Raw genomic sequence first — 12,991 nt, forward strand, 5'->3', positions numbered from 1 at the left:
AATGAATTTATCACTAAAATGGAGTTTAATAAACATTCGATATTTTAAATTTTTTTTGAACGTTTATTTATTTTTGAGACAGAGAGAGACAGAGCATGAACAGGGGAGGGGCAGAGAGAGAGGGAGACACAGAATCTGAACCAGGCTCCAGGCTCTGAGCTGTCAGCACAGAGCCCGACGCGGGGCTCGAACTCACGGACCGTGAGATCATGACCCGAGCCGAAGTTGGACGCTTAACCGACCGAGCCACCCAGGCGCCCTAAACATTCAATATTTTAAAGCAACTTTTTGACACAGGTGTTTTGATAAGGCCACATCTGTGCACCCATTTTAAAACTATGAGCATCCTCTTAAAACTAGATAATGGGGCCATTATGACATAGAGGATACGTGACAGTCTAAAGAAATTACACCATAAGTTTTTTAATTGCCGAATTAGCAAAAGTAAAAAAACAGACATCTTCATAGTTTTCTTCTCTGTCATCCTGTCTTCCTTGAATTCCCCATCACTAGTGTAGAGCTCAGAAAGGGGAAATAGTAATGAATTTCTCTCATTCGAATACTTAGCAAGCAAAAACTAAAAAAAAAAAGAAAAAAGTACTTTAATGTTTGGCACAGCTGCTCTGAAATGTTACACCAGAACAGCTTCAATTTGGAGGGAACTATGCCAAATAACTATGGGCCTCGCTTTGCAGTGCAGGCATCCATAACAGGATTATTGGAGGTATGTGGGGAGGGAGAAGAAAGGATCTGAGCAAGAACTTTTCCTGTTACCCTTGATCTAAAGGACGAGTGTCTACACTGAAGAATCACGGTGCCCAGAGGATAGCTTTATCTTTATGAAGCTAATGATGCACTTCATCTCATTTCGTGAATGGGAGAACAATTCTATTCACAGTGGTAAATAATAAGGTTCTTTATGCCAAGTGTCTCTTGCATTCTGAAGGCTTTTTAATTTCAAAGAAAAACAAATGTCTAAGGAAACCGTGTTTAAAAAAATAAAGAGTTGAATGAGGAGGCCACTTCATAGTTTTCTTAGTTCTAAGTGCACAGTGAGGAATTCCTAGAAAGGACAGTCTTAAAATCCCCAAAGCTTTTTGTTTCAGCAGGAATTGCAGCGAAAAAAATAAACCATTTGACTCACATGCTCTTCAATTGTCCCCTCAACTCTAAACCATTTTCATAGAATAGCCAGATGAGACCTTACACCAGGAGGCCTATGCACGGACTCAGAGAAATTCCAAAAGTTCAACCCTGGGATTGGGGTCAGGAAATAGCTCCGATCCAGAGGCCATGAGGAAGCTAGGGTAACTTCCACACACTCCATTCAAGGGAACAAAAGCTTCTCTTTGCCCTCTTCTTTCACTAGACACCTGAAAGCAGTTTACCTCTCAAAAAAATTATACTTCCGTAAACACATTACATAGAAATAGATGTCCTCTTCCTAATTAGTGGCTTAGGAGTTTAGACCTCAAGCAGCATCCATGGGCATAAACCTCACAATTATGCAGACCAACATTGTCAAATAGCACCAACACTGCATAATTGGTTGTTTTTGTACACATGGATAATAGAGACTATGAGCAACTTGAGGTGAGGCCTTGTTAACCTCTTGTATTGTACTAACCACTTTATCTCCTGTGTCTAACACAGTGACTGGCACAAAGTAGGAGTTTAATAAACAGCTGTTGAATAAGCACATTTCTAAGCTAATACTTCCTTTTTAGGTTTAATTCAGTCACAGAAAGCTATTATTTGAGCACCTGCTGTATACCAGATACTATACAAAGCTGTGAGGAGACACACATGAGTCTAAGTTCCTCAGAACTTAGAGTCTAATTGAAATTGGTGAAGTAAATTCTACTGCTGACGATTGGCACTATTATGGTAATCTTGGGGATGGACAACACTACTGCTGAGCCTCAAATCCCTCACATTCAATTTCATGTTGGAGAAAATGGGACCTACTCTATAAGCTTATTTAGTTCTAGAAGTATCGTAAAGGGTATGAAATATGTAAAGCATTATGTAAATTAACTTAAGTTTTAAGATTATAACATTATTTTTTAATTTGCATATGGCCCAAAATGGATGTTCTCCCCAGTTCAAAAGCAATTCATCTTCTCAAATGGATACAGGCATATCATTATGTAAACCACACAAAGAATCCAATGTCTCTGGCACTGTTATATTATTAAGCCAGATCAAACAAACAAACAAAAAAGCCAGATCTCTATTGTATAACGTAACTTCCTTGAGAGCACACTATTTTACATTTGGTACCCTCTATAGGATCTAGTACTTTTCCAAAAAAAATAGCATTTGGAAGTGAATTAATGCAATGGAAACAATTTAAGAATCAGCAAGGATTCTATACTGAATGGTGAATGGCATTTAGAGATTCAAGAATCCTGTTAAATTATATGCAAAACTGTGCGTAGGCCATATATAGAGTTCTTTAGATTTACCAGAGTCTCGGGGCGCCTGGGTGGTTCAGTCAGTTGAGCGTCCGACTTTGGCTCAGGTCATGATCTCGTGGTCTGTGAGTTCAAGCCCCACATCAGGCTCTGTGCTGACAACTCAGAGCCTGGAGCCTGTTTCGGATTCTGTGTCTCCCTCTCTCTCTCTGCCCCTCCCCTGTTCATGCTCTGTCTCTGTCTCAAAAATAAATAAAACATTAAAAAAAAAAAAAGATTTACCAGAGTCTCAGAGAGATCTATTATCCAAAATGGTTCCTTCACTCAGTATATATTAATTGAATATCAACTACTTGCCAGGCACTGCATTTTGGCTTAGGCTTAGAATCTGAAACTTTTTAATAAATAATGAATATTGATTACAACAAGTCTTTACAAGATCTGCTTTCTTATAGTCACACCACTAAAAATAATGCATACTCTATCAAATATATCTACATCCTATACCAAGATGAGATACTACACATTTAATATATTTTCTGATAAAATATATATGCATATATATACACATATACACTGATATAATCTAAGAAAGTTTTAGTGAATCGTGTTACTCAAACTGTTTAACCTATTTCTAACTCATCAACTATCCTTTACCACAGCTGGGTTTTCATTTATTCCTAACAACAACAATGAAGCTACTGTCCGTAAAAAAAAAAAAAAATGATGACATATAAAGAAAACTTCATAAAATTGTTTTATAAGTAGTTTTCTCAGAGACATTCCACCTACTAAAATAAATAGCTTTTGTATGCTCCAGATGGAGAACAAAAAGTATTATTAAAATCTCAAAGAATCCTCTAAAATTTAATAATATTTCCCCTTTGGAAATTTTATATCTCGCCTCAGTACATTAAGCATCATCTACCTACCATCAGTCAATATTTATCTGAGCAGCTATTTAAATTATCTGAATAAGAATATTTTTACCTTTGAGAATGGCTGCCATATTGTCACCAACATATGGAAAGGAGTATTTCTCCAGATTTAAAAAAAAAAAGATTAAAATCCTCACCCACAGCAGATGTTCACTTTATAACATGAAAGTTGTAGCATGATCCAAAATGATCATTTCAAAACAAGGTTAGCTTATCTTCTCAGGAAACCATTTGTTTCTAACTTTTACACTTTACCAGAACTTAGATGCAATTAGTGATAGTGGCCAGGAGATGGTGCAGTCGCATTTCCTAAAATTTAGTTCACAGGCTTTGTGTGATTTACAAAGTTTGCTTTAAAGAGAAATGTTTTTATTAATGGCACTTGTTATCACAAATGGCACAAATGAATGAAAAAACATACAGAAAAAAAATAAGGAATTTAAATTTCTCAAAAGTTTTACTTATTACTAACCACTTAAATGTGAATAAAATTCTTTAAAATACTTTAAATAAGTTTTTTCTCTCCTGTGTACAAGGAACAGAAGGGAAGAAAAAGTTCAAAGTAATAGTTATTTGGAATTACCTCAACTTTTCAATTCTTCCTGTTAGTTCATTTTATATACTGGGTTACTTTAACCCTTATAAACATTTTACAACTATAAACTCCATTTTTCAATAAAATAAAAACAAGTATAGTTTTAAAACAGGAATTCTTACAACTGATATTTTAGGGAGAAAATTCATTAAAGTAAAAATATTTCCTGAAATGGCTTTATTCAAGGCACGTATAATGTTTAAATGCTTCTTTCACTTAATAAATGCTAAAGAAAAGTCTTTAGATCTCAAATCTATCATATTGGTTGTAAAAAGAAATATAAGGCCTAGTCATCCACTCACATACATAATGTACACATTAATAGCTGTGGATGTGAGGGTTGTGTTGCATGCTTCTAGAAATGTTCCAGAAAGAGAGAATAGGCAGAAATATTACAGATTGTCCTGATTTGGCCTGGAATACAATCTGCCACCAGTTATGGAGTCTTTGCTAGGAAGGTAGGAAGAATCCCTAATCATTCCTGAAAATGCATAATCCAAAGCTGGCCGAAAAGGCAGTGCTGGTACCAACCCCGGAGTTAGGTAAGGAGACATAAAACCAGATAGCCCTCTTCCTGGAGAGGAATATGCCAGCCGTAACGGATTGATACCTAGTCTGGGGTTTAAGCTGTAGAGATGTGAATCACCTCCATAAGAGGCAGACGTAGTCTGAAGAGGAGAGAAAGCTGATTTATTCCCTAGAGTTCCAAAACCAATTCCACCTAAACTAAAATTTGAAGCTCTCTGAAAAGCTGTATTTGCCAATTCTCCTGAGCTTGCTAGGTCCCTGGTGTCTGGTCTGTGCTCCTTCCCATTTAGGACCTGTTCAATGGCTTGGACCACATCCCCTTTGCAGAACCGCAGAATGCCTTCTAGTCGGCTACGCCTATAACTTGGGAAAATCCTGGTAAGGATATCAAGAGGGTCTCTTGGTCTTGAGGACAGTGTGGGAAGGCTGGCTCTGGTAGCAGTGAAGTCTTTGGCCCACTCACTTTCATTTCCTGATTCCAAATCAGATGATGACAGGGACCTGGGACTCTCTTCCCCTCCTGATAACTCCCCAGGGTGAGGAGGCTGAATGCTATCATCCTTGATTGAGTTTTCTGAAATAGACCGCCTGATGTTTTGTTTTCCAATGACACCATTAGGCTTAGGAGAGGATCCCAGAGTACGCTGATGGGATTTGGAGACTGGCTCTTCTTGTCCACTCTGGCATGATTCGTATTTACTCTCTTTTAGTTCTGGGGGAGAGAAAAAAAAAAAAAAAAAAGGAATCAAATAAAGGAAAATTTCCCCAAAAATAGTACTACCTACTCAAAAATAATGCTGGATAAGATAATTCATTTACTCATAGCATATTAGTAATATTTATTTACTGCAAGAAATTTTAATGAACAAGAAGTTTAAAAAGTCATTCAGAAATGCAGTTATTGGAACAATGGGAAAATGCTATTTATTATGTCATTTCAGGGTCACAAAATTATATATTCAAATGCTGTAGTTAATTTAGGGAGCAGAAGATAAAAGTCTATTATTACCCCCAACTATTAGCATAAGATCAATATCTCACAGTATTTGCACTACTTGGTGATTGTCACCCAAATTTCATTGTTATCCCAGTGAGCTATTTTTTCAAAATGACACTATGCAAAAAAGAACTAAATAAAATGATTGTTTAGATAAGAAAACAAAGGAAAGAACAATCTCACTATGACAATGAATATTTAATACCTAATACTAAATTTCAATAATATTTTTTTAATGCTCACATTTCAGGTTTCAATTAAGTTACCCGAATAATGTGAAAAACAACAAAATTCTTCATTTCACTTCAAATCTAAACCAATAATGAGCACTGCTGTACCAATCTGAAATCATACCAGAGTGCACGTATTTTATTTTATAGGAGAGATAATAGACACCTGGTATTTTTTAATGCTCTGAAATGTGGACTTTCTTTTTCAATCCCTAGGAAATATTTTTTTAAGTGTACAGTCAAATTGTTTCTAAATTTTTGTAAGTTTATTTATTTTTGAGAGAGATAAAGACCAAGTGCGAGCGAGGGAGGGGAAGAGAGAGAGGGAGACAAAGAATCTGAACCAGGCTCCAGGCTCTGAGCCATCAGCACAGAGCCCGACACGGGGCTCGAACTCACGAACCGTGAGATCATGACCTGAGCCAAAGTCGGACGCTCAACCTACTGAGCCACCCAGGTGCCCCCAATCAAATTGTTTCTAAAAGAAAATTATAAACTGCACTATTGCACTATTGTAATCTGTACATATCTTCAAAGTGTCAATATATTAGTTATTTGCTTCAAATCACAACTCCCTTCCAACATTAAGGTAAGTTTTCTAAAAATATTTTTATACAAAAATCTGATTTTATGCCTCAACATGTTGAACATATTAATATTAATAACAGTAATATTTTAATGCCCTTTTATATAGCTTATGCCAGGAAAATAATAATAATGTATACATTCACTAAACAACTTTTAATTTGGTTTACATTTCCTCTTATCTTATACTTGATCTCTATTTCCATTAGAAAGAGTAAACTGTCAAGTGGGGTACTCAGAGTCTATGACTCACTAAATATGCCCTCCGAACATGTAAGGTGTCAAAATTTCATATCTACAGCAATTTATGCACAAAATAATTTTTGTTAGTATGCTGCCCTCACAGAGTACAAAATAATGTAATAAAATACTGATTGCATTAAGACTATCCAGAAAATAAGATATCTTTAAGATATGTGATACCATTTACATCATCTCTCTGTTCTCTCAACTCCTATACCTGGTTTTACCTCTTTACTTTTATCATTGTATAGTTTGTCTTGTATTGTAGGTTTGGGGTATATATAGTCTTCCTTCTTTTGTATGTAAGTTTTTTGTGTGTAGGAAAATCTTATTCACCTCTGAATCACTCATTGGTTTTTGTCTAATGAGTAAATTAAATAGAATATTGCAGTTTATGGATATTGGATAACATGAGGCAGTTTAGAATGGCTTATAGGGATGGCTTTTCAAAAGAGGAGGTCAACTGAGGCAAAGAATAAAATAAAATACTTGACCCTAGAAAACAGAACACTTTGCTCTCTCACCCCCAAAAAACATATAAATCAATGTCTAGCAGAGATTTAGCAGCCAGATATCATTGTTCATTTAGTTTACAGAATTTTAACTTTTACTTTTTTTATAGCAGTTACTATGTGTTTAATGAGTTTGCTTTTGGCACTCTTTGATTTTTCATAAGAAATAGTCTATTTAGTCCACTGAAATAAACTAGAATATGGGCAAAACACTGGCATAGGTGAACACAAAATCAAATATGCCATATTTAAATACAGAGATAGTCTTTTTCAAAAGTACATCCTGTGATCCAAGATCTGCAATATTCACAATTCAAGGAAGTTTTCCAATTAACAATTTACTTTTCATTATCACAGAATTTCATATGACACAACTTGTCTTGAATATATACAAAAATACTGAAATGACATTTTCACTGCTTAATGTTAGGGCTGGGAAATTCACTAAAATACAGTGAGATTTACATCAGCAGGAAAACTTTAACTCTAATTTAAAAAATACAGATATCTTTTTTTACCTAATGCAGAGGATGTAGGTGTTTTGCAGTCAATAAATAAGAGAAAAAATTAAAACTCCTTGGAAAAGAAATTCCTAATATTGGACTTCTCCCTAATGGTTTCCCAAATCTGGGAAACTTAAATTTCTCTCCTGTAGGAAAGAGTTGAAACTTCAAATATTACAGCTAGAATTTCTACACTTTTGGAGGCTGACAAACAGTTGGAGGAGGTGATTAAAATTTTTAAGGTAAGGGAAGAAGGTTAAAAGGGGTTTGGTAGATTTCTCTACTTCTAGCTGGCACCAAAGCTTTGCCCCAGAGATGAGGAACTGTATTCCCAACAATCAGTGAATTTCCCAGCACCACTGGAAGATTAACTCTGGTTTTAAAACTGAAAGGAGTATAGAGCACTACGCTTTCACCCCATGCCCGCTTAAAGTTCTAACTCACGCAAAGTTAAGAGCAAAACTTGGGTGCAAACTCCATTCCCAGCTGTTCATCTAATCACTCACGCTTCCCTTTTACAGGATCTTCTCCTATCTGCTAAGAGTACAAAACGCCCTTCCAAGGTGATGCGTCTCTAGCACCCTCGTTAACGTTTGTATTACAGTGCAGTTTCCGAGAACTTAAATGAATGCTTCTTTTAAACAACTTTTCTCGCCCACCACGGAGGCATGGCTACTTCTTTCCAAGCGCTTTTCTCCAAAACAACCATTTTTCTTTGCAAAGAGTAGATGGAAAGACCAACTCACCTTGGTTTTCCTCCATATCATCTGGCTGGACAACTTGGAAAGCAGGGGTCGCCAGATCAGTGTGTCTCGGGGCACCCAGTCCCAGCGTCGTCACCGCCACACGGCCGCTCGAGGCCTGGGAATTCTCCGTTCGGCTACCGCCTCCGGGTGTCCGACCCCCGGGCCCGCAGGGCCCCGGGTACAGGAACCTCTGCAGCCCCCGGGCCTCGCTCTCCTCCTGGGCCTGCTGCCGGCGCAGCGCCACCTGGGCTGCCATGACGCGCTGGCGCTCGGCTATCAGGGTGCACTTGGCACACGCGCAGTCCCGCCAGCGGCAGAAGCGTTTGTGGCCCTTGAGTGCCGACACGACGCCGTGGTTGCGACAACGGGCGCACTTGGGTGTCCGCGGATAGCCGCAGCCCACGGCGCCCACCCCTCTCTCCAGTCCGGGAGCCGGCGCGCAGCCCCCGCTTCCCGCGGCGGCTGCGGCTGCCCGCAGAAAGAGGCTGGGCGGCCGCAGGAAAGTTGGAGGAACCGGTATCCCCGGGGGCACTGGCAACACCGGAGACGGGGGCGGAGGGGCGGCCGCCACCAGCCCCGGGGCCAGGTGGGGTCGGCCGCTGCCGCTGCGGTCTCTGCTGCCACACTGTGACTGCTCCATTCTTGAGAAGTGCCTGGCGAGCAAAGTGCGCCGTCCACAGCCAACCCTGCCCGGCAGCGGGGTGCGGCAGGACCGGCCGCGGTCCCGCTGCCTCCCACCCACACACGGGCAAAGTTTGACGCAACTCCGGCCCGGGGCTGGGGACGCTAAGAGGCGCAGATGCCCAGTAAGCCTCTTAAGAGTCCCGGGGCGCTAAGTTAATGCCCCTGTGCTCCGCGCGCCCTCTGCGCGGGAGAAAGCAGGGCGGGAGACGCTTCCCCGCCCACCAGGTCTCCAGGCCGAGCGCTGAAGCCCTGGGAGGGAGGGCCGGGCGGAGAGTGGGGGCTGCCTGGGAGGAGGGACAGTGGGCGACGCAAGAAACTGTCCCGAAGGGCTGCAAAGGTGCCTTCCCCAGAGGAGCCCTTTTCTCCCACTTGCCTCCCCACCAATTGCTCAGCGTAGATTTTTATGACACCACCTTCCAGCCCTCTGCCATGCCTCTTTCTGCCCTTCTTAAATTTAAGCAAGGTTGAAGTTCTTTCCTCAGTCCCACGCTTCTCCAAAGCAAGTTTGAGGATGTGGATGTGGACTTGTCTTTTCTTTTCCTTTCCAGGTGAAGTTTTCAGGATAGTAGTATGGCCAATGTTAGGGAGAAAACAGAGCTTGACAGATGGCAAATATTACCCACCTGAAAGATGCCTTATTTTAATTTTTTTAGTGTTGTTTTGTTTTGTTTTTGTTTTTTTGAGAGACAGACAGACAGAGCACAAGCAGGGGAGGGGCAGAGAGGGAGGGAGACATAGAATCTAAAACAGGTTCCAGGCTCTGAGTGGTCAGCACAGAACCGATGCAGGGCTTGAACCCATAAACCGTGAGATCATCACCCGAGCGGAAGTCCGATGCTTAACCCACTGCGCCACCCAGGTGCCCCAAAGATGCCTTATTTTAAACGGGTCTTACTTAGGACTGCATCAAAATAATGCATAAATAATGAAGGGAATCCATTCCCTTCATTCCCATTCCCACATTCGGATTCTTCTCATTCATTTTATTTACAAATGCAAATCTGGATTACTCGTGTTACAGGTGCTGCTGCCCAAAGAAGTCTGCATTTCTTATGTGGAACTCATTAAAGGCAGCAACTGTGTTAAAGCCGCTTCAAAAATACTTCACATTTCTATTGTAAAGTATGGGGAAAGGTCATTTAGCATTTAAATATGCTATCATAATAAGGACTCTTAAAATATGCATTTATTAAATGCAGGAAAAGATCATACTGCTTTTAAACTGAAAGAGCATCTGAAGCAGAACATTCATGAGTGTTTGTTCTTAATGGAAAGGAGAGTCAGGGCTCTGTCAGTTCTTCAAAATAATATTCAGCTACCTTGACAGGCAATTCATACTCTAGCCCTAAGATGGCAAGTAACAATGACATTTTTAGCATCACAACCACTGACATCCAGGGCAGACACTGCTAATCAATCTGGGCTTTCTCCTGCCTGCCCACTTAATACCATCACCACCATCAACATCCTCCCATATTAATATCCTAACATTCTATCACAGAGATTTTCCACCCTTCCTAAGCACTGGAACTACCTAGGTAACTTTTAAAAGATATAGATGCTCCAATCCAAATATTCTGATTCTTTTGGCCTGAGTGTTCTAAACTCTAGAGGCGATGATTATATACAACCAAGGCTTAAAACTACCACTCTAAGAATTTCTAACCTTGCAGATTCTATACTCCTCAAATTTTCTCATAATCCTAGATCTTTGCTCAAGCCACTCCTATCTAATAGCTAGTTATTCCCTAACTATGGAACTCATATCCAACATTAGAGAAATGAGTTTTTAGTGCTACATGGGTCATTAAAATTCCCTTTTCCTATTATTTGTAGGACTTGGGTACATAAAGGAAAAGGATCAGCTTGGTGTAAGTACGTCTTTAGAATCTTTAAAGACTTGTTAATTATGCTTTTTAACAAAAAAAATTTAAGAGCCTCAGCAAGTACCAGTGTTTACCTGAAATCTAACACTATTTTTCTGTTTATTTGATTATCAAAGTTACCTTCCAATCATGGCAAGTGATATTGGTTTTCATCCAAGGAAGTGAAAACAATTTTTAAGTAAATGTATTTAAATAAAATGCATTTATTTAAATGATAAATAATCAGTGTGTGAAAGACTGAAAATTAATAAACTTTGGTGTCAAAAATTAAAGACCTAAATAAATGGAGAGATCTACCACGTCCATGGGGCAGAAGACTCAATATTGTTAAGAAGACAATTCTACCTAAATTATCTATAGATCAATTCGATTTCAGTTAAAATTCCGCAGACTTTTTTTGGTAGAAATTGTCAAACGCATTCTAAAATCCGCATGGAAATGCAAAAGAAGGACCTAGAATAGCCACGGATAAAGTTGCAAGACTAAAAATACCTTTTTCAAAACTTATTACGAAGTTACAGTAGTCAAAACAGTGTGTAGTTACACACAAGGTACAAAGACAATCTGGTGGATGGAAAACAGATTGTTTTCTCCAAACAAATTTTGCTGAAACGATTGGACATCCATATGCAGCTGGAAAGAGGTTGTACAGGGACAGTGAAAGATGAGTAGGAGGGACTACAAGGGATCAAAGGAAACTTTTGGAGATGACGAATACATTTAATTATTTTAATTGTGATAATGATTTTGTGTGTATACGTATGTCAAAATTTACCAAACTGTGTACATTATATATTTGCAGTTTATTATTTGGCAGTTATACTATGATAAGGTCGTTATCAAAAAAAAAACCCCGTTACCTCTGGGGAAAAAAAGGCATAGAATAATGTGAAAGTATTTTGAACAAAGATAATCCTAAACTTAGCACCCAAAGCCAGAGCAATGATTTTAAACACTTGTATTTCTTCTTAAACACACTGGAAAACTTGAATCTCTCCCCTTAACAGTATGACACATTCTCTCTTTTTCTCAAATTATGTATACTTTTTTTTCTTTTTACTCTCACAGCAATTGAGTACTGTGACTGTTCCCATAAGTCACTGAGAAGATGTTAACAGCTGCAATTTAACAGTGGCAAGTTTCATCAAATGAAAAGGTGATAAGAAGAAACATGTTTTTAATTAAACTGTGTCCGAGTATCACAAATATGTCATGTACAAATTTTTTCAAAATAAAGTAAGAAAGGAAAAAAAAAAAAAAAAAAACAGACCGGTCTGATAAATGGGAAATGTAAGGCATATCAGAAGGAAGAAAGGGAATAAATAGAATCTCTCCCAAGTTCAAAGACATTAATGTACCTTTTTAAATGATTCATTTCTACTTGAATTCCTCGTCCACCCTAAACGCTTACAGTTAACTGCCATGTTTTGTTGGTTCCCAGAACCAACCAATCAGCACAGAGGAGTTGGAAGTGTGAAGCAGCAATTGCAAACACAGGCCTGGATCTCAACTAAGCTAGGACAGCTTGAATTGGAGAGTTACACTCTCAGCTTTACTTTTCTCACTGACAACTGAAAACATTAAGTCATCTTCAAGGATACTTCCAAGTCTGTGGTTCATTTCATTTGCCAACCCTAGTCTGAAATTACATTTCATTAATGTTCTTAATCTCCAAAGGACCACATTATTACCCTTCTAAGGCCTCTGTCAAAGCATCTCTCTTGAGGGAAAATAGCCTGGACTAACCTGCTGGTAAAGGATAAATTAAAATATATATACTTAGCTTGGCTGGAAGCTTTTGGCAAGAGAACTGGGGATTTGGAAGGAAAGGCTCAAAATTGTCTCTCCTTTCACGGATAAACATGTACAATTCACTCCATGGCTTCAGAACATATGTAAGCAAACCTTGTATAGTCTATCTACTCCCAAGGCTTTCCAGAGCCATACTATGTATGCTAATGTCACGTTCTGCCAGTTTTGAGGGGTTTGAACTACACATCTCTTTGCCTGAGGTTCTTCAAAAAGTAATTGAGCGTTAATCATGATTGAGAGACCACAGTCTGCAGACTGACAAAAATTTTAGCCATTGGACTATGGTTCATCAAATGGTTAGGCATCCCAGGTCTG

At 39.0% G+C, this 12,991-nt stretch overlaps 1 protein-coding gene across 1 annotated transcript; it reads right to left on the minus strand.

Annotated features, from left to right (window-relative positions):
• Window positions 1-624: 624 nt before the first annotated feature.
• DMRTA1 (DMRT like family A1) lies at window positions 625-9,623 on the minus strand. Its single transcript, XM_015084558.3, has 2 exons — window positions 8,295-9,623; window positions 625-5,190 (listed from the first exon to the last, which is right to left on the minus strand). Exons 1-2 carry the CDS (start codon window positions 8,932-8,934, stop codon window positions 4,343-4,345), a joined length of 1,488 nt encoding a protein of 495 aa, XP_014940044.2. The 5' UTR covers window positions 8,935-9,623; the 3' UTR covers window positions 625-4,342.
• Between the last annotated feature and the right edge of the window lie 3,368 nt (window positions 9,624-12,991).

Source organism: Acinonyx jubatus, chromosome D4 (genome assembly GCF_027475565.1).
Source record: "Acinonyx jubatus isolate Ajub_Pintada_27869175 chromosome D4, VMU_Ajub_asm_v1.0, whole genome shotgun sequence".
Classification (NCBI taxonomy): Eukaryota; Metazoa; Chordata; class Mammalia; order Carnivora; family Felidae; genus Acinonyx; species Acinonyx jubatus.